Below are 26,409 nucleotides of genomic sequence, written 5' to 3' on the forward strand. Positions count from 1 at the left end.
AGTCCTCCAGCAGATGAAATTCAAAAAGTCCCCTGTGAACTTTCCCTTAAAAGAGCCTCCCCGAACTCGGGGCCTTCCAGATGTTTTGGACTACAACTCCCAACACCCCCAATGGTGGGTCACGCTGGCTGGGGCAGCCCGAAACCAAAGGGTGGGAGATGTGCACCCTTTCGGATGCTGCCGGACTGCAAGTCCCATCAGGCCTCCCCAGCATAGCCAACGGTGAAGGATGATGGGGCTTGTAGTCTAGCATCTGCACGACCAATTCCAATCCCCATCTGGGGCCTAACCACAAAGCGCTTGTTGACCGCACAGGGCTCCTGAAGATGGAGCGCTTTCTCGCAGATGGATTTTTTATTAAATGTCTCAAATCCTAGAACTGGGGGACTGACGGGACGCTTGAAGGCCATCTAGTCCAGCCCTTGGCTCGATGCAGGTATCCAGATGTCTGTTGAGCCAAGGAGAGCCCCTGTGACCACCCCCAACACACTCCCCTCTGGGGCTACGGGTTCTATTGTCCACCCACCCGCTTGTGGTTGGAACTCCCAAAGGCGCTTCTAGTGTTCAACCAAAATCTGCCCTCCTGAGGACCAACCTCTCCAACACGTTCTCCTCTGGGGGACCCAGGACTCCTGCCTCTCTTGAGGACCCAGGCATCTAACCCCCACCCCCATATTCTCCACTTGGGGAGACCCCTGCCTCTCTTGAAAACCTAGGCATTCAAGGGCACCCCCTATATTCTCCTCTGGGGGACCCAAGCATCCGGGACCCCCCCCACACCCACCCCAATTTTCCTCTTGGGGAAAATGCTAAAGACAAAAAGCTGAAACGGAAGACTTCGTTTACTTTAAAACAGGGATGTTGAATCTCAGTACCATGAGGTTCCTAAATTCCCTTTCTCCTGTTCTGGATTGTTGGGCAGTTTTTCCCTCCATCTAAAAAGTTGGAACGCTTCTCCAGGACTGATTTAACAACAAGGGCTTTAAAAGCTAATATGCTATTATCTTCTGACCCTGCGGTTGTCAGTCCTGTCCACCAATGGAACACGGCCCGCAAATGTTTGTCCAAAATGGAATTCAGTCCCCAGGCTGGAAAAGTTTCAAACTCCGTGCTTTAAAATATAAATCTTAAGAACTTAAGAAGAGCCCTGCTGGATCAGACCAAGGGTCCATCTAGTCCAGCACTCTGTCCACACAGGGGCCGACCAGCTGTCAACCAGGGACCCACAAGCAGGACATGGGTGCAACCGCACCCTCCCACCCATGTTCCCCAGCAAATGGTGTACACAGGCTCACCGCCTCTGATATTGGAGGTAGCACATAACCATCAGGACTAGTAGCCCTTCTCCTCCAGGAATTGATCCAACCCCCTTTTAAAGCCATCCAACTTGGTGGTACATCACTACATCTTGTGGTAGTGAATTCCACAGTTTAACTCTGCACTGTGCGAAGAAGTCCTTCCTTTGATCTGTTCTGAATCTCCCACCCATCAGCTTCATGGGATGGCCCTGTTGGGTTCTAGTATTTGCGGAGAGGGAGAAAAATGTCTCCCTATGTCTACCTTCTCCACACCAGGCACCATTTTGTACACTTCTATCATGTTTCCTCTTCGCCTTTTTTCCAAGCTACACCAACCCAGTCGCTAACCCTCGTGGCTTTCGCTTCCATCCACTTGTGCTGTTTTAAGACTTTTTATTGCCAGTTTTAAGAAAAGAACATCAAATATAGGATTATTATTTTTTTTAAAGAAAACACCTATGTTCAGAAATACTCAGACCTTAGATTCATTATTGGGAAAAAGTAGGCCGTTTCCAAGAAAGGAGGCAGCACCAAAGAAACTCAGAAGCAGGACTTGGGGATCATGGCCTGTTCAAACTCTCCTTCTCCAAGCCATGCTAAGAGGGAAGTCAGTGTAATGTAGTGGTTAGAGTACTGGACGGGGGGTGATCCGGGTTCAAGTCTCCACTAAGCCATGAAGTTCACAGTGGGCCTGTTCAGACAACACACTAAGCTGTGGTTAGGCCGTTCACCCTTTCGTGGCAAACTGTTAGTGCGCGGGTTTAAACCGTGGTTATGTAGCCACCATGGTTAGGAATGGTTCACACGACAGGCTAAGCTATCAGGTTTAGCTCACTTAACCACTGTAGCTTAGCGTGTCATGTGAACAGGGTCATGATGTATAAACCATGGTTATGGACCGCCATAGTTACGGTCCACACGACATGCCAAGTCACGTTTCACACGACACTCTAAGGCCCAGCCTTCCTCAACCTGGGGCGCTCCAGATGTGTTGGACTGCATCTCCCAGAATGCCCCAGCCAACTGGCTGGGGCATTCTGGGAGATGCAGTCCAACACATCTGGAGCACCCCAGGTTGAGGAAGGCTGCTGCGTAAGCTATCCTGTTTAGCTCAAAACGCTTTTAACCACCCCCTGGCTCTCCAACTAATCGACCTCACAGGGTCGTTGTGAAGATAAAATGGAGGAAGATCATCACGTGTGTCACCTTGGAGGAAAAGGCAGAATATAAATCTAATAAATAAATAAAGCCTTAACAAAGTATTGCGTATAGCAATGTCTGGAGGGGCGGGGGGGGGGAACCCAAGCTCTGCTAGGAGAAGGCAGGCACATATTATCTCCAGCTGAATGCTACCAGTGGAGATCAATAAACTTCCAACTATAAGAAGTACCAACAGTTTTAGTAGGAAGTAGCCGGTAGGGTTGAAATCCATAGGGAATGCTACTAGGGCAGAAATTGCTAATAAAAGAGGGAAAGAATCCCTGGCAGACAATCTCGGCTTTTCTTCTCCCCCAGTTTTAAGCTTCTAGTCCTTAAGAGCGCAACAAACGCAGAATCGAGGCCACTCCATCGTAAATTGCTTTCAACACATTTCACGTTTAACCCCTTCGAGATTGCTCCCCTCACCCGGCCTCCATCTCCCCTTCAGACGCAGATCCCAACAAAGTAACACAAAGGATGTTTCTCTTGCTCCGCAGGTGAGAGGAATGAACAGGAAGAGGGCGCTGCAGAGTGTTTCGTACAGCGCTTTAACAAATGGCACTTGCCTCCGACGTGCGGGCTTGCACAAATTTATTGCAGCGCTAGACTGCAGGCAAAACGCTCTTGAGACATGCTACGGAACAGCGTCCATTTCTCATTTTACAAAGGGTTAGAAGAACAGCTTCATCTTTCTACGTCCGTTCCCTTTGTGTTAGAGACGGAGGGGTTTTTTTAAAGCCAATTTTCCAACCGCACAAATGCCCTGTCGGACACCACCGCCCTCACCCCCGCCCAAGCCAAACACATCATTTCTCTTCCACGACTGGACAGACGATCACCAACACTAGAAGCACCTTAAACTTAAAGACAGATTGACAGGGCCATACAGATACCCAGGAAGGATGACGGACCAAGAGAAACAGAATCATAGAATAGTAGAGTTGGAAGGGTCCTCTAAGGCCATCCAGTCCAACCCCCTGACAGATGGTTGTCCAGCTGCCTCTTGAAGGCCTCTAGTGTGGGAGAGCCCACAACCTCCCTAGGTCACTGGTTCCATTGTCGTACTGCTCTAACAGTCAGGAAGTGTTTCCTGATGTCCAGCCGGAATCCGGCTTCCTGTCACTTGAGCTGAGTATTCAGTGTCCTGCACTCTGGGATGATCGATTCTGGGATCCAAAATACACCAGTGGTTGTCACCTACAGCCCCCAACTGAAACCACTGCAACGGATCGTCAGTGAACACCAACCCATAATCAGCACAGACACATCTCTCTCACAAGCCTTGGGAGGCAGAATAATCCTGACCTAGACACCTCCCAAGCTAAAGCAGATGCTAACCAGCAATAGTACACAGGACAGAGAGACCAGAACATGCAATAGATCTGAGTGTCAACTCTGCCCCCGCATCTATTCAGGCAACCCTGTCACAGGACCCACCAACATCAGTCACACCACCAAGGGCTCTTTCAACTGCATCCTTATATAATTTATATTACATGCCATCCCTGACTTTGCCTATTAAGTTCTTAATAAACACGTACACATAACACGTGTCTTACTTTTTTTCACCACTTTTTTCAACTGCACATTATCAGATTTCCAACTGCACATTTCCCTCCCCCCTGAACTGCACATTTTGTGTCCAGCTGCACCCCCCCCCCCCCCCGCAAAAAAAAAACCCTTGATGATGTAAATTAAAAGGTGATTCAGTTAAGGTTTCGTTACTGACAGCAAGATCTTTAAGCTAAAAGATGCGGCTTTCCTGGTAGAAGACCCAACGCACGAATTGCTTCAGGTTTCTAAGTTTTATTTCCCGGACCTTCAAATTTGCAGTTTCAACCCGATTTGAGAGTTACTGACATGGCTTGTTTTGCTTTTCGTCACTGGAAAAGGAAACGGCTTTTTGAAACTTCTTCCTGGTCCTGGCTGTCTCTATTTTTTTTGGGGGGGGGGTGCATGTTCTGCAACAGCTGGGTCAAACTCCCCGCTCCAGGTGAGTTACGAGAAGGCAAATCCACACTTCTAGGAAATTCTGCACGGATCCACAGGAAGCGAAATGCAAACGCTGCTTTCATGCCAAACTGGAGGCAGGTAGAATGGATTGAGCAGGGGGTTGGACTTGATGGCCTTATAGTCCCCTTCCAACTTTACTATTCTATGATTCTATCAATGGAAGGATCAGAGAAATTCAAGGACAGGTCGACACCAGAGTTGCGCACTAAGATTTCTGGGTCATTTTAACCACTTGCTTTCAACTGAGGACTCAGGTATAGGTGTGTGTGTGTGTGTTCCTAGAAGGGGCGAAGCAACTTCACAAATTAAGACCCCCTGGAATTCTTCGAGGCAGGGCTAGGAAAAATCGGTACCCACCAACTCCCGTTAGCCCCAATCTGAGAAGGTTTAGCTTGGAAAAAAGGAGGCTAAGAGGAGACATGATTGAGGTGTACAAAATTATGCATGGTGTGGAGAATGTGGTCATTTTTCTCCCTCTCTCAAAATACTAGAATCTGGGGTCATCCCATGAAACTGATGGGTGGGAGATCCAGGACAAAGAAGAGGAAGGACTTCTTCACACAGCACATAATTAAACTGTGGAACTCACTACCACAAGATGTAGTGATGGCCACTAATTTCGTTGGCTTTCAAAGGGGGTTGGATCAATTCCTGGAGAAGAAGGCCATCAACGGCTACTAGCCCTGATGGTTGTGTGCTATCTCCAGTATCCGAGGCAGTAAGCCTGCGTGCACCAGTTGCTGGGGAACATGGGTGAGAGATGCATTCATGCCCTTCTTCGTTGGTCCCTGGCCGACGGCTGCTCAGCCCCTGTGTGAACAGAGTGCTGGACTAGATGGACCCTGGGTCTGATCCAGCCTCAGGGCTCTTCTGATGTTCTTTATCAGATTCCTACTTGACCAGATCTAAATACTGATGCTTACAGAAAAGGGGAAAAGAATTAGAAGGAGCTTTTTATTACAACGCAACAGTCATAAATGAAGAGGGATCCCTGCCTCAGTACAGCAATGGTTTGTATTTTCTTTTTAAATTAAGTATCTTACTTGCAGCTAACAAAATACCAAACCCCAACCCCACTCCGAGAAAGGATCAACTGTTCAGGATAAATCCCACCTGCTCCGCTTTATATATAGATATATGTATAAATTTATATAACTTTTTTTTTTTGCAATCAACCCCTCTTATCAGCACTAGATCTAGTAGCAATGTGTTAAGAATAGTGATTTTAAAAGTCCGTCCTTCCGCCCCGAGAGCAAACAGCAACAACAAAAAAATTAACAACACTGGATGAAAGGAGAGATTTGTAGATCTGTTGCTGCTGGAATTAGTTTCTTCTTCTTCTTTTTGGGGTGGTGGTGGGGTGTAATTTAAAGCAAAAATTCGCCAAGGTGCTACTAGGAGAACAGCGCATTTTGAACCCCCCTTGGTTCAAACAGACCCGGTTCGCACGTAACGGTAACCCAGGATTTGCTACAGCCGAGCATGTCCGCCACCTTCCGTTTTCAATCAACAACCCAGGAACTCCCCATTCCTGGGTGTTAACATGATGTCCGAACCCAGGAACTCTGGGTTGCTTAATGGTTAAACAACCCAGAGTTAACCCAATGAGCGCCCACGGTTTTATTGCTGGGTTAAGTTTGCCTTGCTTAACTCCCAAACAACCCAAGGTCCGTGCGTTTGGATGTCGGGGCGTTCCAGGCAAAGGAGGCCACACATTGGCTCGTTCCCTCTCGGCCACAGCACTTCCTGGGTGAAACAACCCAGGAATTGCTGTTAAGTGTGAACCGGGTCATTGAGAACGGGGAAGTGAGAGGGAACTACGGATTGGCGACCGAGGCTTTCTCTGACCATGTTGTGCTTGTAAAAGCTCCCGAGCAGATCTTGGGTTGTTCACAAGTGTGAAGGCCGTTTCTTCCCCCACCCACCCTGCCAAAGTGGTAGCCATAGAGACAAGCGAACTTTGTCTCGTGGTGTTGTTTTATTAATTTTTTTTTGTTTTTTTTTAATAACACAAACTTCTTTCACTTGTCTGGTCCCTTCCGCTCCACGTTTCTAAATTGCACACTGTTCCTAGACAGCCCAATAAAAACTTTTTCAAAGGAAAAAAAAAAGAGAGCAACCGAAAGGAAGGGGATGGGACGGGGGGGAGGAACCCCGATCATACTTTTAAAAGGAAGTAATTCGGCTTCTCTCTGCTCCCCCTTTTTCAAACCATCTTTGGGAGCGCAGGACAAAACCCAAAATCCAATCCCAACAGTCCATTCTACCCAGATGACGGATATTCAACAGAGCTGTTTCGTATAAACTGTTCTGTAAAAGTTTCGGCTGTCGAATGTCCAGGGCAAAACATCCTATTTATTCACTCATTTATTTATTTATTAAAAAAAAAAGATGTACGCCCCCATGTTCGGCTGCTCCATCTCCTCCGGCGGTGGTGAGTCCGTTTTGCATTTGTTCATAATATAAGTTATTATTGGATTTTCTTTTCTAAAAAAAAAAAAAAAAGGGGGAAAAACCCGAAACCCAAGTCACCACACCCCACCGTTGCGCTTTATAATAGTGTCTCCTTTGGGGACTGTGGCTGGGGGATGGGGGGGTAGGAAGAAAACGAGGGAAAAAAGAGGCGAAGGGAAACAGTCCATAAGTGTCGAATTCTTCCACTAGTTTTCTGGGAGTCCCAGTTCAGCTTCCTGCGAATGGGGAGAAGTACACCCTTGATCGCTAACGACGGTCGGGCGAAAACCAGAGCAGGGGGGCAGGAGAGAAATTAATCTAAACGTTACCTTTTAAAAAAAAATAAAAATCAATGTAAGGCGGGAAAAAGGGGGAGACCAAAAGCATCCGAGAACTCACGTCTTGCGCCGTTTCCTCGTTCCGTACTAGTGCGGATCATAAATCATAACCCCCAAAACTAAAGAGACAAAATACACGAAGGAAAAAATAATAATAATATTAATAATAATAAACGAGATTCTCCTCTCTCCAAGACAGGCTTTGCCGTCAGCGGGAAAACAAAAACAACGCCCCCCCCCCAAAAAAAACGAAAAGGAGGTCGCGAGATTTTGGTAAGCCTAACATTTCATTACCACCCTTCCGAGTGTCCGTCCCACCCTGCAGGAAGCGTTTGTGGCCCCGGTCGGGCCTCCCCTGCCAATCCTGAGGGTAGATCCAGCGAGGGTCAAAAGCAGGTTTTCTGCTACGGCGGGGATTCAGAGGTCGAGGGGTTGCGGGGCAGAGGTCAGGATGGCAGAATGAAGAGGGGGAAAAGGAGGGGGAACCCCCCCCAAAAAAGATGAAATCAAAAGGTAGAAGTCTTCCACTCAAGGCAGAGGTTACTGCGCTATTTCCACGTTGCCGACTGAGGGATGGATCGCGGAGGGATCATGTCCAGGAGGTACTCGCGCTGGCGGTCGACGGCTGAGGAGGTCGTTTTGTGCACGGTGAGACTAGGGTTGACGAAGTTCAGCGCCCCACCTGGGGAGAGGAAGGTACCTGGGTCAGGGGTACGGTACAGGCAGAGCTAGACGTCAACGACAAACATTCCCTCTAACGCCAAACGTGGGGAGGGGGGAGAGTGACAACAGCCATGGAAGCCACTTGTAACCGTCTAAAACTAGCTTTGCCCAACTTCGGAGTCCCCAGACGGCATGGTCGCAAGGCTCCCGACGAAATCCGGGGAACCGAGGTTGGGAAAAGCGGGGGTTTCTAGACGAGCGAGATACGCAGGGCTGGATTGCTTAAAGAGGTGAGGCTGTGCAGGGCAGGCTCAGCTTCCAAGCTAGTACAGGTGCCTGGATTACTGCAATGTGCTCTACATGGGGCTGCCCTTAAGACTGCTCTGGAAGCTGGTGCTAGTGCAGAACGCAGCAGCTCGGCTGTTGTCAGGAGCTGCCTCTTTTCAGCATGTCACTCCTTTGCAGAGGGAACAACCCTGGGTGCCAGGCCAGGTCTTAGGTTTTGGTACTAATATACAAAGCCCTAAACAACTTGGGACCAGGATACCTGAGAGGACACCTTCTCCCCTATCAACCTCCCCGGTCGCTGAAGGTCACCTGAGGCCATGCTCCTGGTGGTGGTGCCACATGGCCCTAGGGCCCAACTGGAGTCCACCAGGAGAAGAGCCTTTAGTGTGGTGGCCCCCTGCTACGGAATTCCTTACCCTTGGAGGTCAGGCAGGCGCCTGCCCACCTTGTGTTGCTTCTGGCGCCTCCTGAAACCGTCACTGTTTCAGGAAGCTTTCCTTGAGTGACCGTCCGCAGCGGTATTAGAACACAGGGTGTTTTTTTTTAATCAGAATTCAGTTCTTTGAAAACCCGCAATTGTAATCTTGTGTTTTAAGCTCTTTTACACTATCTGTTGTTCCCCGCTCCGAAATCCTCTGGATCTGGAGTGGCAGATCAATATTGTAAACCAATGAATAAGGGTCAGGTTCCCCAGGGTCTAGAAGCAGCTGAAACCCCCTCTCGTAGGAAGGAAGCGCCTTGCACTGTGTCACACCTGTCCCAGTATTGTCAACACGGACTGGCAGCAGCGGCTTGCCAGTTTCAGGCAGGTTTTTTTCAAGGCCCTATTTGGAGAAGCCGGAGATTGAACCTTCTGAGCTACCACTGAGCTACGGGACCCCGCCCCCCGCCTCTTCTTAAGTGAAATTCAATGTATGACTAAGAATTGGTGGGTCGAAAGGCCTTTTAAGTGACAGGGGACCTGTTCCCTACCACTTTGCCGCTAGAACTTCTACCCTTCTCAGGCGTGGCCAGGAAGCTGCGGTCCCCCAGATGTGGTTGGACTACGTTTCGCAGCCACCCTGATCAGTGGAGGCTGGTGGCACCGGCGTCAGCGGGGCTGTGAATCCTCTATGGCTTTCAAATCAGAACTGCGAAGGAGCTGTTCAAGGTGCTGAATCCTTTCCACACCCAAAATGGAGGCAGCACCTTGGATCGATCCAAAGCCAGAGTGGATTCATAGAATCCTAGAATAGCAGAGTTGGAAGGGGCCTACAAGGCCATCGAGTCCAACCCCCTGCTCAATGCAGGAATCCACCCTAAAGCACCAGACTCCAATGACCCTGACTCCTGCCCATGTTGACTGGGGCTCAAAGGCTACCAACATCTAAAGAACCACGGGATCCCGGCCCCTTGGCTCAGCCCAGCACAACCCACTCCCGGGGACGATGGGAGTTGTAGCGCATCATAGAATCCTAGAATAGCAGAGTTGGAAGGGGCCTACAAGGCCATCGAGTCCAACCCCCTGCTCAATGCAGGAATCCACCCTAAAGCACCAGACTCCAATGACCCTGACTCCTGCCCATGTTGACTGGGGCTCAAAGGCTACCAACATCTAAAGAACCACGGGATCCCGGCCCCTTGGCTCAGCCCAGCACAACCCACTCCCGGGGACGATGGGAGTTGTAGCGCATCAGCTTGAGGCGTGTGCCCCATTCCTCTCTCCGCCCCGCCACCCCTCCCCCTGGAATGAGAACCTCGAGGCTGCACGCAAATACGATTTACATTTACACATAAAACTCCTGGCTGCGAACCAACGGCTTAAAAAGGCCGCCCCCTTTTTGTAACCCTTAAAAAAACAAAAAACACCACAGTTTGTTGCTTAGAAAGAAGAGAACGCGACCGGATCTCACCCAAACGCAAATTTAAATCCATTTGTGAAGCTGATCGAAGCGCTCGATGAAAGAAAAGAAAGATGGGTAACAGCCCGGAGATAAACACCAAAAGAGAGCGCTGGGGTTTTCCCGTACTCTCGCATTCGGAGAGGTATTGCGATGGCTTAGAAAAGCTTTCCCCAAGTGGGGAGTACAGCTCCCAGAATCCCCCAGGCTGCCTGAGGGATTCTGGGAGCTATACTCCCACATGCCCGGAGGGCGGCTGCTTGGGGAAGCCTAGCTTCGAATAACCCACAGCTCTTTGCAAAAGAAGACGGACCCCCAGAATGCTTTGCAAACGCGGATTCACCGACAGGAGAGAAAAATAAACAGAGGACACCCTTTTCTCCCAGACAAGAGCCATAGATATTTCCCCCTTTCAGAAAGAAAGCCGGCCGGCCAAGGGGGGCGCGGCCAGCGAGGGCGAAGACACGAGAGCAACTCCTCTACCTGTATTGACGAACGTCTTCTTCCAAGAGTAAGCACCTCCTTTGCCGGTGGGTCTCTGAGCACGCTTACCTTGCCTGCCACCAAGTACGGCCACACCAGAGGCGTTCTGCAACTTGGCCGACGGGCTAAATGCATGCAGGACACCGCGGGGGGTGCCGACGTTTCGGGGCAGCTGGTTGGAGGCCTGGACGGGGGAGAGCAAAAGGGGGGGGGGGAAGGAAAAGGACAGGAGATGAGAGGCGGCGGAGGGTTCGAAACAAGGCCCGCACAAAAGCCGGCCTAAGTTTGGAGATCAGGAGGAACCCCGTCAAGCTGCTGTTTTTATTGATTCTTTTATTACATTTATACCCGGCCTTTTTTCCTCAGTAACGAAACCCAAGCTGGCGTACATAATCCTCCTCTTCATTTTTCTCACAACAGCCCTATGAGGTAGGCCGAGCTGAGTCAGCGGCCGGTCCCAAAGTCGCCCGGCGAGCTTCCACAGCTGAACGGGGACTCAAACCTGGATCTCCTGACTCCCAGGCCAACCCTCTAGCCACTGCACCACACTGCCTCTCGACTCCCGGCCCGACACTCTAACCACTACACCACACTGATTTTTGCATGGTCGTTGCTGTGGGGCCGACATCTGAGATAATCTGTCTTTATTTTATAATCCCAGGCTGATGCTACCCAGATTTATGTATTCATTTATTTCATTTCTATACCCGACGGAATGCCTCTCCTGACATGAACCTCCCCGTACCCTGCAAACACCTAAGGTCCTCCTCCGGGTGCCTACTCCGAGGGAAGCTCGGAGGGTGGCAACAAGGGAGAGGGCCTTTTCGGTGGTGGCCCCCCGACTGTGGAACGATCTCCCCGACGAGGCTCGCCTGGCGCCAACATTGTTATCTTTCAGGCGCCCAGTCAAGACTTTTCTCTTCTCCCAGGCATTTAACAGCATAGGTTGAGTTTTTTAACTGACCCCTGGACAGTTGGTATGCAGTCTGTTTTTAGGCTTTTTAATTTTGTATATTGGTTTTTAAATATTCAATGTTTCTAGACATTGAATATTTGTCTAGAATACTGGATCAATTCCTGGAGGAGGAGAAGGCGATCCATGGCTACTAGCCCTGATGGCTCTGTGCTCCCTCCAGTATCTGAGGCAGTCAGCCTGCGTGCCCCAGTTGCTGGGGAACATGGGTGGGAATGTGCTGCTGCACCATGTCCTGCTTGTGGGTCCTTAATCGACAGCTGGTCGGACACTGTGTGGACAGAGTGCTGGACTAGACGGACCCTCGGTCTGACCCAGCAGGGCTCTTCTGATGGTTTCCTCCTCCTCTCCATTTGAGCTTCACAGCCACCCTGCGAGGTAGGATGGGCTGAGAGTCCAACCCTCCAACCGCCACCTCTCCGGTCGATGTGGAGAAGGCGGCAAGGGAGGCTGGACGGGCGGCTTTAGGCCTGGGCCTGGCCGGATCCTGCTCTGCCTCGGTCCCTCCGGTCCCCACCTGCTTGAGAGAATGATGCTGCTGGACTATGTGCTCCGGCTTGGCCTGCACCGGGGAGGCGGCCTGCTGCAGTATCCGCTGCTCGATCTCTTGCTCCTGCTGCAGGGCCTTGACGAAGGCGGCTTTCAGCCGGCTGGTGTGCTCGGCCTTGAGTGCCTTCTTCTGGTTGGAGGACATGCAGGTCTCGCACATGATGGAGCCGCCCTTCTCCTCCCTCCAGCGGCAGGTGAAGTCCGTCTTGCACTGGACGCACATGTAGGGCTCCTGAGAGGAGGGGGCGGTCGAGGCTTTGCCTGCGGGAGACACGGGAGGGGTCGGTCCGAGGCGCCGGCGGGCGGGGTCCGCCGAGCCGAAAAGAGGGAGGGAGGGAGGGGAGGGAGGGAAGGGAGAAACCAAGCAAGGGGGGGTCGGCCAGGGCACTGAACTGAACTCCGGGGCACCGAACTGAACTGAGGGGTGGTGGTGGTCAAGCTGAACTGAGGGGGGTGCCTGTGGCGTTACACCCCACAAGTCTGTTCCCTAATGTCTAGCATTTGTAAGTCTGGTGTGTTGAGAATGTTGACCTGAGTGGGTGGAGATTAAATGTCTTGGGAGGAGGAGGAGTGATATATAAGGGAAGGACTGACAGGGCTGTGAGCTCTCTGCATGTTAGCTCTTGGTGAGTAGAGTACCTGGGTTCTGGAGAATTTGAGGTTCAGTGTAGAGAGGGGTGTCTTTTGAGGGTGGTGTGCAGATAGCAGGGCTGTGGAATGGGAGTTGGAGTCGTGGAGTCAGAAGCAATCCTTGGGTTACCGGAGTCGGTAAAAATGTACCGACTCCTAATAAATGTAAATTGTATCTAGAGTTGCGATATGTCCCTGAAAACCCAGATTGTCCTGGATTCCAGCCAATTCAAAACCGACTATAGAAGAAGCCGTCCTAGTTTCTCCAGCGGGTATTAGTGATGCAGCTAAACTGTAACAGCAACGCCACCCACCCAAGTCAGTGTTGAAAGACTGTTTTCGGCACTGAAAATAGTCAGATCAGATTTAAGGGCTTCTATGAGGGAGGATTTGGCAGAAGCAATTCTATTTCTAAGAGCACTATGTTAGTCTTCAATCTTCTACAATATAATGTATATTCATGTGAATTTTATATTCAAACGATACTTTAATCTCGAAAAAGGTTTATGTTACTTCTGTACCTAACTGAGTTCATTTCTTTTAAAATGGTCATTTGTTAAGTTGTTTTAGGTGTTCAATTGGTTTTTACTTCTTTGTAGTTTTGACTTTGATATCAAAGTATATCAGTTGTTCCTGATTTTCTTTTATAGTTTCATATCCTATTACTTTATACTCTATAGACTTTTGATAAACCGACCAGAGACCTTCGGCTGTGGGGCGATATAAATGCAATTAAATAAATAAATAAAAATATAACCTCATTGTTTTCATTTTTGGGCTTCTTTAATAAATAAAATTAAAAAACCAGAATGTCTTAGCTATCGCCTTTAGACCCGGGCTTTAAGAGGTTAGGGTTCTAAAAAGTTGCGTGCTTGCAGTCGATGTAGGAAATATATAGGAAGTTTATTTCCTATATCGATATATAATTAAAGGAGTCGGAGGTTTTATGTGCCGACGCCACAGTACTGGCAGATAGTCAGTCGGTGTATATTAATCAATACTGATAATAAAGAAAGTTCAAGAGTGAAGGTGTGAGAGAAAGGAAAGCGTGTATGAGAAGAGGGAAAGGATTGGATGAGAGGTTTTGACAAGGGTGTGTTTTTTTAAACTGTTCCATTATGAAACAAAGCTTGTGAACTTTTAAAATACAATTTTAATCAGTTTGTTTTAACTACCACAAAAATCCCACGTGTCTGTTTGGCAATTATCATCTGTAGTATTTAACACCCACTCTGACAATAATCCACCTCTGTACATATAATTCACAGCGCTTTAATTTATTACTGAAATGCTTCCAATTTAGCCCCTTTCTCCACATAGTTTGGAGAAAGGCGGTGGATGTCCCTCGCCTCAGGCTCCTCAAGTGGTGAGGAGCAGGGAGTGCTCAAGGGCCTGTTGTTCAGAGCCTGTGTCGTGTGTCGTGGCAGTGCCCAAGCTGAACTGAGAGGGGGCACCCAAGGTACATGGAGTATCTTTGCCCTCAGGAGGCAGCGTGCAAAAAACTCCACAAGGAAAAGATGAAAACCGCTAGAACCAAATGGATCCTCCCCAAAGACAGGGCTTGGCACAATCACAGAACATGGCGTTGCGCAGGGAACGTCCCAGCTTGCTTTTATACATTGCTTTATTTTTAATTCTTAAATCAAGTTTCTAGTCCTTACGGCCGAAAAGACGCGCTTGGGAGCAAGGGCAGCCCCTGCCGAAAGGGCGAGATCACAGAACGTGAAGTTGGGCACGGAACGTCCTGAGCATCTCAGCTTGCTTTTAAACATATGAAATCAAGTTTCTAGGCCTTATGGGGTTGGGAAAGGCTAGACGTCACGCCCTGCACTCACCTTGAAGCTCCCAAACCCATAAAAAGTTATGTTTAAGATGCTGCCGGGGGGGTGGGGGTGGCGGAAGGTCACATTCATACACATAAGGTACACAGGTTGTGGAATCCGGCTTTCACTGGCGCAGAATTTTAAGGTCCAGCCTCTGAGCTCGCTCGTTTGTTCCTTAAACGATCTTTTAAGAATGGCTTTCCCCCACCCACCCCAGCCTAGGGTGTCCAGAGGTTGTGGGGCGACGATTCCCATTATCCTCGGTGGCCCAGCCAAGGAACGGGGATCACAGCCGCTGTGGGACAACCAACCCCCTTCCGAAGCGACGCCCCGCGCGGCCCGCTCGCCTCACCTTGAGCTTCTAGCAGGTTCTGCACCACCTCTTCCAAGCCCACCAGGTAGATGAACTCGTTGTTGGCCGCGCTGGGCAGGAAGTTCATTTCGGGAGCCGGCGGCTTGGGGGGCGGGATCTCCAGTAGGGTCTTCTCCAGCTGCTTCCGCAGGGCCAGCTTGGCAGCCGCTTGGCGGCTGGCGGGCGAGTCGCCGGAGTTGACGATGGAGGCCACGCTGGTGGTGGTGGCGGCGTTCACCTGGGCTGACGTCACCGCCGTGCCTTTGAGCGAAGTCGGGGAGGCCTAGGAAAGGGCAGGGGGTAGAAAAGGCGGCATTTATAGTGGGCCGCCCTGCGCCGGTGTTGGCTACCGCACCGTGAACAGGCCGTGATTTCACGAGGCCGGTTAATTGGTTGGAGGGCCTCAGGCCTGCCCGAAGAGGCCGAAAAGGCACTGTTTTGCTGCCCCGGCGTTTCATTATGACTTCGGCAGACAGCGAAGTTGGAAAGCCCTGCGAAAAGGAGCCTAGCCGCTGTGACTCAGGGAGAGTCCCTGATCCGGTCACTGCCCACCCCCAGGGGATGGCGACAGGAAGGGGACAAAGCCAGAACAGAAAATCAGGCAGGGACACTACAGTCAAACTCCCTCGGCAGGTACGTCGGGTGCAACTAAAGATGTGAAGGCCCGGAAAACAACCAGAAAAAAATCGGGAGAAACCCTGTTTTTCTCCCCCGAAGTCTTTTTTGTTTTTTCCCCCAAATAATTGGTGGGTGGGGGGGGGAGAGAAAGGATTACAGAATGTTTTATGTTAGCACGGTTTAAAAAAAGTAAATTCAATTGGTAATAATTGTTTGAATACACCAAACGTAATAATTTTATGCCAAACCAACTTGTGCAGAATTACATTTTATGTTCCTAAAGTGACAGAGTTTCGATCTGTGAAAAGTGCTAATATTGAATTATTTCAATTTTTCCGAAAATTTCTATTCCCCTCCCCCCCACCACGGTGAAAAACCCGGGGGGGAAACAAACCAACGAACGTTTTTTTCCCTCCATGGCTTCAAAAATTTCTTGAAATTTTACACCTCTGGGTGCAACGGGATCATTCGATTCTTCCCAATACAGCTGCACAACCTTGGCGGGAGTCCGGCCAAGAACGGAGACTCGGAAAAGGACACGGCGGAGCAGCCTCGTCTACAGAGCAACCTCGTCTTCAATGGAGTTCACGCTTGCCACTTGGCAACCGAGATGCTACTGCGCCCCCTCACCGCCCCCCGGCTCACCTGTGGGATGTTGACCAGGAGGCTGGCATTGGGGACGTTGGCGACCCGGATGAGTCCCTGCTGAATGATCCGCTGGCCCTGCATTTGCACGCTGGGGACGGAGGCCCGCGGAGCCAGGAGCAGCGGGGGTGGCCCTGAGCTGGAGTGCTGACGGATGTTGTGGATTTGCTGGGGAGACACAGAAATGGGCTGATACGGATGGATCCGCGGGAGGACGGGGAGGGGGGAGGAGGGGCGGAGGAGGACAGCACAGACCGGGGGGGGGGGGGGCGGCGTGGAGAGAAGAAGAAGGAGCAAGAAAGGAAGAGAGCAAGAAAGAAAGAAAGAGGAAAATGATGCAATGCGGAATGGAGAGGGGGGGAAAGATGAAGAAGAGAGCAGAAATATTAACATTTTTTTAAAAGAATGAGGGGAAAAATGGAAGACGTCTCGCTTGCCCCAGGCCTCATTAAGCTTCCAAGAGCACGTGAGCGGTTTCCCCCCGTCTGTTTCTGCCAAACCGCGAATTGTGTTCTAATAATTCTGTGTGTGTGTGTGTGTGTGTGTAGGACTGCAAGACCCATCACTCCCAGACTATAGGAAGGCGTAAAGTGGTCATGCCCAAACGGACGCCCCTCCAGGTGGGTTGGATTACAACTTCCACTGTCCCTAGCCCTGCTGGCTGGGGACAAAAAAACAGAAGAAGAGCCATGCTGGTTCGTTCAAATTGAGGCTCCATCTAGTCCAGCACTCTGTTCACACAGTGGCTGACCAGTTGTCGACCAGGGACCAACAAAGCAGGACATGGTGCAACAGCACCCTCCCACCCATGTTCCCCAGCAACTGGGGCACACAGTCATACTGTCTCTGATACCGAAGGGAGCACAAAGCCCACAGGGCTAGTAGCCCTTGATAGCCTCTTCCTCTACGAATTTATGCAACCCCCTTTTAAAACCATCCAAACTGGTGGCCATCACTACATCTTGCGGTAGTGAATTCCATAGTTTAACTCTGGGCTTCCTTTCACCTGTCCTGAATCTCCCACCCATCAGCTTCATGAGTCCTACTATTACGGGAGGAGAAAAATGTCTCCCTATGGGAATGATGGGATTGGCAGAACAGCACGCATAGAGGGGACCAGGTTGAAGGAGGAAGTTTCATGCTACGTTCTGGAATTAAAGCTGGGTGTGTTTTGTTCCATTCCTAATTCTGGTCCGTTGACCGCAGGGAAGGATATATACTACCGCTGTTTTTCTCCAAAGTGGGGCCCGTTAGATGTCCTGGACTTCAACTCCCATCAGCCCCAGGCAGCACGGCCCACAGCCAGGGACGATGGGACTTGCAGTCCAAGACATCTGGAAGGCGGGAGGCTGGGAAAGGCGGGTACAAGCCCAACGTACTTGGCCGATTGGCAGCAGGATTTCAGAGAGGGGTGTTTCCTAACCTTACGAAACAAGGATGGGGGCTGAATTTGCAAAGCCGGGGCTTGGCCATAGGACCGTGTGGCGGGGGAAAGAGGCCATTCGAGACCAGCAAGCAACTCACCTGCGCTCCTCTGACCAGAGGGGGCATGACGATCTGTGTGTTTTGCTGGGAGCCCAGTTTTGAAGAGGCCTGCTGCCCACCGCGGATCAACGGGGGAGGGATAACCGTCCCGGGAATTCGTGAGGAAGTCGTCTGTTGGGAGTAAAGGGGGCGAGAGGCCAGTTCGTTCTGTACGAGCGCAAAGCAAAGCTTGCAGAGGAAGCTTATTCCTCTTGCAGAAGAGGAATAAAGGCAAAATAATCTTTGACCTTCATTAGGGAGGTGCTTGCAGGTAGATCAGTCATTTCCAAGGAGATTGCTTCTTGCAGGAGTCACTGGAAACATCTTCCTAATAAGATGTTTGTCTAATGTGCATCATTGTTGGAGATGCAATGCACCCAATGCTGCTTTTAGCCATTTTGGCAATGCCCAATAATCACCTCTTTCTGGGAGGAGGTCATAATACGGGTAAACTTTGTATTGGAACACTCTTTAATACTGAATGATGTACATTTCCTCCTAACATATTTACCTTGTTGTTTTTTGGAAACTAAGGTATGGTCAGTGCAAATGGATTTTCCAAGCTCTTTTGACTGCCAAAAGACTGATATTACATTGGAAGGGGGAAAGTTTACCACCTACGATGCAATGGATTGAGGAGCTAACAACATTAAATTGCTTTGCAAGCAGCCTCGATTGCCAGTTTCTGGTAGAACGGCGGGGTATAAATTAAGTAAATAAAATTCTAAAAGCTCCCACCCACCCCCATTTACTAACCTGCAGAAGGGCTGACTTGCTGGATGCCATGTTCTGTGTTCCCCGTACCAATGGGGGAGGAGTTGCCACAGCATTTCCAGACGAGCCAACGGGCTACGACAGACATATGGGAAAGGAGGGGAAAGAGGGAAGAGGAGAGAGATGCATCAGAGTCGGGGTGGGCAGACTTTTGTCTGTCAACACCCACATTCCCAATCATTTCACCTTTTGGGAAAGAGCTTCTTATACAGATAAACTCTGTACTGGAACACTTCTTCATATTTACTGATGTACACACTCTCTTAAATTATCTACCTGCTCCCCGTAAGTTAATGCGCAATCAGTGAGAATGGATTCTATGCGTCCTTTTGACAACTCAAAGACTGATATCTTGTCGGTATGAATTGTTCTGTCCAAGTATATTTTATGATCTGCATTTTCTAAGATTGTTTCGGGTGAGTATGTATAGTAGGGTGCAGGTTGGTTGATGAATTTGATGGCCAGTTGTTGGTGAATTATTTTTGCAGCTGTGTCGTGTCTGTCCGTATACTCCATTCTTGCCAGAATTTTGCATCCTCCTGTTACATAGTCTAACGTTTCTTGGAATTTATTATTATCATCATTATCATAATGAGAGACAGCATGGTGTAGTGGCTCAAGTGTTGGACTGGGAGTCGGGAGATCCGGGTTCTAGTCCCCACTTGGCCATGGAAACCCACTGGGTGACTTTGGGCCAGTCACAGACTCTCAGCCCAACCCACCTCACAGGGTTGTTGTTGTGAGGATAAAATGGAGAGGAGGAGGATTATGACCATTGAACCTGTTTTAAGTATTCTCCACAGTTCAAGAAGGATGCAGACAAGCTGGAGCATGTTCAGAAGAGGGCAACCAGGATGATCAGGGGTCTGGAAACAAAGCCCTATGAGGAGAGACTGAAAGAACTGGGCATGTTAAGCCTGGAGAAGAGAAGGTGGAGGGGAGACATAAGAGCACTCTTCAAGAACTTAAAAGGTTGTCACACAGGATCTCTTCTCGATCCTCCCAGAGTGCAGGACACGGAATAACGGGCTCAAGTGACAGGAAGTCAGACTCCGGCTGGACTTCAGAAAAAACTTCCTGACTGTTAGAGCAGTACGACAATGGAATCAGTTACCTAGGGAGGTTGTGGGCTCTCCCACACTGGAGGCAGCTGGACAACCATCTGTCAGGGATGCTTTAGGGTGGATTCCTGCATTGAGCAGGGGGTTGGACTCGATGGCCTTGTAGGCCCCTTCCAACTCTGCTATTCTATGATTCTATGATTCTATGACTGCCTTCTGGATGTTGGTGTGGATGTATTTTGGTAGGCCCTGTTTCTGAAAGTTTTCTGTAGTTTTTTGTTGTGATGTCAGTGACTGATGTGACTAATGGGATTAGTAGTAGTTGTACCCTATTTCTTTGATTCTAAGATGCACTTTTTCCCCATATAAACATCTCTAAAAATGGTGCGTCTTAGAATCGCGGGTGTGTCTTAGGGGTTTTTTTCCCTGTTGGTGGTACTGAAATTAGTGTGCGTCTTACAATCGATGGCGTCTTACAATCGAAGAAATACGTTAGTAGTGGTATTTGTATCCCGCCTTTTTCCCAATACTGGGACTCAAGGCGGTTTAACAAAATTAAAACTAAAACATATGAATAGAAATATACAAAAGTTAAAAATAGAATTAAACCTGCTGCAATATTAAAACATTTAAAACAACAACAACTAATCCCACGTGTAAACAGAGGTCCAGGCTTTTCCCCAAAAGCCAGCTGGAACAAAAAGGTTTTGCCAGCCTCCGGGAGCATAGCAAGGAGGAAGCCAGCCAGCCTAGCCTCCCTGGGAAGGGAGTTCTGGAGCAGCCACCGAGAAGGCCCATTTTCACATATCTCACAATGCCACAAGCCCTTTTCATTTCAGAGAGGATGAGAACCTTGTTAAAGCTCTCTTAAATGCAACCCCTAAGGAGGGAATTCCATACACAGGGCCTTCTCCGTGGTGGCCCCTCCTCTGAGCCAGGGACTAATGACAGCCTGGAAAGGAGGCTGTTTGGGGGACTGAGCGCACAGCTGCCTTGAGTTCTGGCAGCAGAATATACCCGGCAGCAAGAAGCCAAGCCTACCTTTTGAGCCGTCGTCTCCTTCTGGATCTGACTTTGTCGTAGCTTTTTCAACAGCACGAGTTTGGCTTCTTCTAACCGAAGCTCTTCTTTCAGCTGTTTGATCATTCGTTCCCGTTCCTCGGGGCTACTTTTCTGCAAGGACAGGAGGGGTGGGGGAAAGACCAAGGCTTCATTTCTGTCGGGCAGGGAATGCTTGAGGGTAAGGATGAAGAGGAGTTGAATATAAAAAAGAGACAGAGTACAAGAGAGAGAAGCAGCATCACATATGGCAAGTGTGCAGAATCTTTCAGTCCGGGGGCAGGGGGCAGATTCCATTCCGGAGAATCATAGCATCGTAGAATCAGAAGGGGCTTCTAAGGCTATCCAGTCCAACCCCCTGCTCAATGCAGGAATCCACCTTCAAGCATCCCTGACAGGTGGTTGTCCAGCTGCCTCTTGAAGGCCTCTAGTGTGGGAGAGTTCACAACCTCCCTAGGTCACGGGTTCCACTGTCGTACTGCTCATGGGGGCCGCTCTGACTGCCAGTATTGGGCTGTGTCGTGTGAAGGGCACCATTGGTTATTTCCTTAGCTGCCATGGGTTATTTCGTCAGCCGCAGAGTCGCAAGACAAGAGTGGTCAAAGTGGTGGCTGCCGCTCTAGGCAGCTGGACAACCATCTGTCGGGGATGCTTTAGGGTGGATTCCAGCATTGAGCCGGGGGTTGGACTCGATGGCCTTTTAGGCCCCTCCCAACTCTGCTATTCTATGATTCTAGTCCAGCTGGCACAATAGATGTTGGGCAGCAAAGGCTGATGGGATACTAGTGGGAGGACTGAGGGGGTGGAGAGAAGGCTGCGGGTGAGTGAGTCAACTCAGCATGAACTAATAGTCAACTCAACGCTGATCCTAACCCACACCACGGTTGATTACTATCATGTTGTGTAGGGACTACTCCCTAGATAAACAACGGAGTTGATTATTACTCCACCGTTGACTCTTGCGCTGTCTGAACACAGCCACAAAATGTTTCTGAAAGGTAGAACACCTTCCCCCGTACTCTTTCCCTTCTCAAACATCTGTGGAAGTGTTCTATATAAATGGAGATCATAGCTAACACACATCTTTCCATATGATTATGGTATACTGAATTCATCAGTATTCCTTATTAACGCGGGAAACCATTGGATACAAGATTGCACAGAAGTCTCCCTTCATGTCTTTCACCATTCCCTAAGGAATGTACATATAAGGTAAGTCGTCCCCCCCCCCCCCGTAAGTGCAACTGACCAGAGTTTGCCCTTCCCTTTGTGAAATAGACAAACTTTGTTGATTTCTCCTGTTTTGTGCAATAATAATTAAACATCAAAATATGTTCAGATCTTATGCGATAGCAACAGAAGTGTGAAAAAGTGTTATTTTAAACCAAAACCAGACCTGAAAATAAAATAAGTTTAAGGAAATTGATAAAAACAATATATCAAATTTCGGTATAACTATGCTTATTACAATGAAATCATATTGTTAGTAGAAAATATTTTTAATCTTAAAACAAATACGTACATTTAAAATTAAAATAGAATGGTCCACAGACAACAAACATCAGACAATAGGCATTTGGCAATCATTATTTCTTTTTTCTGCTTTTCAGGTCCTATGGGAACTCCCTATATCTGGGGCACAAAAAGTTGTTTTAAACATTTGAATAATAAGTATTTAAAATCCACATATCATTTTCTTCCCACTGATGAAGGACCTTTTATGGTTTGGGATTTTTCTTGGTGTTTATGTGGACCATTCTGTTTAAATGTTAAATGTACGCATTTGTTTTAAGATTAAAAATATTTTCTACTAACAATATGATTTTATTGTAATAAGCACAGTTATACCAAAATTTGATATATTGTTTTTCTCAGTTTCCTTAAGCTTATTTTGTTTTCACTTATGCAATTGCAATTCAGTTAGTATCTATAAATAAGGACAAAAGACCCAGACAGGGAGAGAGTTCTAGTGATGGCTTGGTCATTATTTCAGTGAACACCTTGCGCAAAAACATTCAGACACGCCAGGGCAGTGCCACCACAACCAAAGGCACAGTTACAAGATGGGGGATACTTGGCTCAGCAATACTACGAACGAGAAGGATCTTGGAATTGTTGTAGATCACAAGCTGAATATGAGCCAACAGTGCAATATGGCTGCAAGAAAGGCAAATGCTATTTTGGGCTGCATTAATAGAAGCATAGCTTCCAAATCGCGTGAGGTACTGGTTCCTCTCTATTCGGCCCTGGTTAGGCCTCATCTAGAGTATTGTGTCCAGTTCTGGGCTCCACAATTCAAGAAGGACGCAGACAAGCTGGAGTGTGTTCAGAGGAGGGCAACCAGGATGATCAGGGGTCTGGAAACAAAGCCCTATGAAGAGAGACTGAAAGAACTGGGCATGTTTAGCCTGGAGAAGAGAAGATTGAGGGGAGACATGATAACACTCTTCCAATACTTAAAAGGTCATCACACAGAGGAGGGCCAGGATCTCTTCTCGATCCTCCCAGAGTGCAGGACACAGAATAATGGGCTCAAGTTAAAGGAAGCCAGATTCCCTCTGGACATCAGGAAAAACTTCCTGACTGTTAGAGCAGTGTGACAATGGAATCAGTTACCTAGGGAGGGTGTGGGCTCTCCCACACTAGAGGCCTTCAAGAGGCAGCTGGACAACCATCTGTCAGGGATGCTTTAGCGTGGATTCCTGCATTGAGCAGGGGGTTGGACTCGATGGCCTTGTGGGCCCCTTCCAACTGTGCTATTCTATGATTCTATGATTTTATGAATATAAGGACTTTTGCCTTTACTGCAACACCGGCAGCATTTCTCAGGGGCCTTCCGCTCAACAGAACTTAGTTTGACGGGAGTTAAATACCAATGGTTCACAAGTTTGAAACTGTGCTCCCTTAATTTAGCATTCATCAGGGTTTTGTTTTAATACACTGCCATTGCTCTCCAATATTTGACAGAGGAATTTTCTACCGGACATTCTTTTTTTGTTCATTTGTTAAGTGCAGTTGACCTCGTTTGCTGAACGGACAAAGCATTTTAATTTCCCCAGTTTCTCACAATAATTAACCTTGCTGATGAACAGCAAAAAAGGGTCAGGTCTTTCCGCAATAGAAATCTGCTAGCATCTGTAAACAGGGTGGATTTGATTTAAATCAATTTGATATAAATCATGATTTAAATCACTACTCAGAAAGACTCGATTTAATCATGTGACTTCCCCCTCCCCCCAAAAGTGCACTCTATTCATTGATTTTTTTGAAACTTAGCAGTTAAGCAGTAAGTTCTGTGTAGGGTGACCATAGGAAAAGGAGGACAGGGCTCCTGTATCTTTAACAGTTGTATTGAAAAGGAAATTTCAGCAGGAGTCATTTGTATATATGGGGAACCTGGTGAAATTCCCTCTTCATCATACCAGTTTAAGCTGCAGGTGCTCTGCCCTCTTTTAAATCTGGTCACTCTAGTATAGCTCCTGAAGCTTTAACGGTTGTGATGAAGAGGGAATTTCACCAGGTTCTCCATATATACAAATGATACCTGCTGAAATTCCCTTTTCTATGCAACTGTTAAAGATACAGGGGGGGGGGGCTGTCCTCCTTTTCATAGGGTCACCCTAGTTCTGTGTACATAGACTTGCAAAGGCACAATGGGATTGTGATCTCTGCAGACACAAATTCACAGTTTTCAGAACTGTAAAACCAAACATCTGTGATAATAATATCTTCTAGATAGAAAAAATTGCCCAATAATCTTACAGAAACCTCTGGAAGAGCATGACATGGTGAGTGGATGAATGGAATTCATTTACCAAACATTTAAACATTGCATGAATATACAGCCTCGTGCGGCATAATTAAAAACTAATCCTTATTTCATGATGAATAACCTTTGGACTATAATGTTTCTTAAATAGAAAACTATCTTTAGATAGATTTTTCCTGAAAAAGCATTTTATTAAAAAAAATCTGATTTAAATTTTAAAAATCCATTTTTTGGGGGGTGTTTTTTAAAAAATCATTGATTTTTATCCACACTGTCTGTAAATATTATTATTATTATTTATTATTATTTATTTATATAGCACCATCAATAAGGTGGCCTCCTGTTTGGGAAGGGGAGGAGACGAGATCCAAAGGAAAAGAAAGGTGAAATGACGGGGCGGAGCAAGAGGAAGCCGCCATGTCGAGGAGGGAGGAGCAGCCGGCCCGTTTGCTGTGCCACGGTGTCAGAAGGACTCACCATCAGCGCCTCCGCGCTGGTCTCGTTCAACGCTATTTTCGTTAAGCCGTTCATTCTGGGACTCGGCGGCTCGTTGTCCGAAAGCACTATTACGTCGGGCGAAGGGACTCTCCTCTCGCGCTTCACATCACTAAAGGCATCCCCCAAAAATTGGGGGGGGGGGGGAAGAGAGGGAGAAAACAGAACAGCTTTTTAAGAAGAGGAATTTTGGGATTCATCTTTTTTATTGTTCCCAAACACCAATAAATAAAAAAGACACTACAGCACAAAATATGATACATATAAGCACACACACACACACAAATCAAACACAGCAAAAACAAACAAACAAAAAACACAAAAATAAAATGTTCTTCCAATATTCCCCCCAGCAAAAGTATGTAACGATGTTGTTATATTTTCATAGAAGCATAGAATAGCAGAGTTGGAAGGGGCCTACAAGGCCATCGAGTCCAACCCCCTGCTCAATGCTGGAATCCACCCTAAAGCATCCCTGACAGATGGTTGTCCAGCTGCCTCTTGAAGGCCTCTAGTGTGGGAGAGCCCAAAGCCTCCCTAGGTCACTGGTTCCATTGTCGTACTGCTCTAACAGTCAGGAAGTTTTTCCTGACGTCCAGCCGGAATCTGACTTCCTGTAACTTGACGCCATTATTCCGTGTCCTGCACTCTGGGAGGATCGAGAAGAGATCCTGGCCCTCCTCTGTGTGGCAACCTTTCAAGTATTTGAAGAGTGCTCTCATGTCTCCCCTCAATCTTCTCTTCTCCAGGCTAAACATGCCCAGTTCTTTCAGTCTCTCTTCATAGGGCTTTGTTTCCAGACCCCTGATCATCCTGGTTGCCCTCCTCTGAACATGCTCCAGCTTGTCCGCATCCTTCTTGAATTGTGGAGCCCAGAACTGGAAGCAATACTCTAGATGAGGCCTAACCAGGGCCGAATAGAGAGGAACCAGTACCTCGCATGATTTGGAAGCTATACTTCTATTAATGCAGCCCAAAATAGCATTTGCTTTTCTTGCAGCCATATCGCACCGTTGGCTCATATTCAGCTTGTGATCTACAACAATTCCAAGATCCTTCTCGTTTGTAGTATTGCTGAGCCATTTTCTTACTCTGTCACTGTCAAATCCAAATCTCTAATTTCTCCCTTGACATTTTCTACATTATTGGTTGAATCCACAGATGTACAAGTCATATTTTTCTCATCCCTTCATAAGGTTTACAAAAGGTTCCCATTCAGTTATAAATCTTAAAGTTTATTTTTCTCTCATAATTGCCGTGAGTTTCGCCAACTACGCTAGCTCAAACATCTTCAGTAGCCATTCCTCCATTGGGAGCACTATTTTGCCCTTGCCTCTTTGGGCATATACCGTAGTAATCTTGTTGCTGTCGTCATGTATAAGAATATAGTCCTGTGGTTCTTTTTCATCTGCTCATCCATAAACCCCAAAAGAAAGTATTCCAGTTTCAGTTGGATATTAATTTTTAGGATTTTTTGGATTACAGAATGGATTTGTATCCAGAACGTTTTTGCTTTTTTA

At 48.0% G+C, this 26,409-nt stretch overlaps 1 protein-coding gene across 6 annotated transcripts in view; it reads right to left on the reverse strand.

Moving 5' to 3' along the window:
- Window positions 1–5,451: 5,451 nt before the first annotated feature.
- Window positions 5,452–26,409, reverse strand: part of GATAD2A (GATA zinc finger domain containing 2A) — an 83,596-nt gene continuing 62,638 nt past the window's right edge. For 4 of the 6 annotated variants that reach the window (XM_063147117.1, XM_063147116.1, XM_063147115.1 and 1 more), the window contains 9 exons: window positions 24,872–25,001; window positions 20,608–20,739; window positions 18,488–18,580; window positions 17,732–17,863; window positions 16,208–16,396; window positions 14,945–15,227; window positions 12,108–12,400; window positions 10,618–10,801; window positions 5,452–7,985 (listed from right to left, as the gene is read on the reverse strand). In XM_063147117.1, the coding sequence (XP_063003187.1) occupies window positions 7,852–7,985; window positions 10,618–10,801; window positions 12,108–12,400; window positions 14,945–15,227; window positions 16,208–16,396; window positions 17,732–17,863; window positions 18,488–18,580; window positions 20,608–20,739; window positions 24,872–25,001 (1,570 nt within the window). In that variant the 3' untranslated portion in view covers window positions 5,452–7,851. The remainder of the gene's footprint in view (window positions 7,986–10,617; window positions 10,802–12,107; window positions 12,401–14,944; window positions 15,228–16,207; window positions 16,397–17,731; window positions 17,864–18,487; window positions 18,581–20,607; window positions 20,740–24,871; window positions 25,002–26,409) is intronic. The other 2 variants (XM_063147118.1, XM_063147119.1) reach the window with 2 other exon arrangements.

The sequence above is a fragment of the Elgaria multicarinata genome, chromosome 23 (genome assembly GCF_023053635.1).
Source record: "Elgaria multicarinata webbii isolate HBS135686 ecotype San Diego chromosome 23, rElgMul1.1.pri, whole genome shotgun sequence".
Lineage (NCBI taxonomy): Eukaryota > Metazoa > Chordata > Lepidosauria > Squamata > Anguidae > Elgaria > Elgaria multicarinata.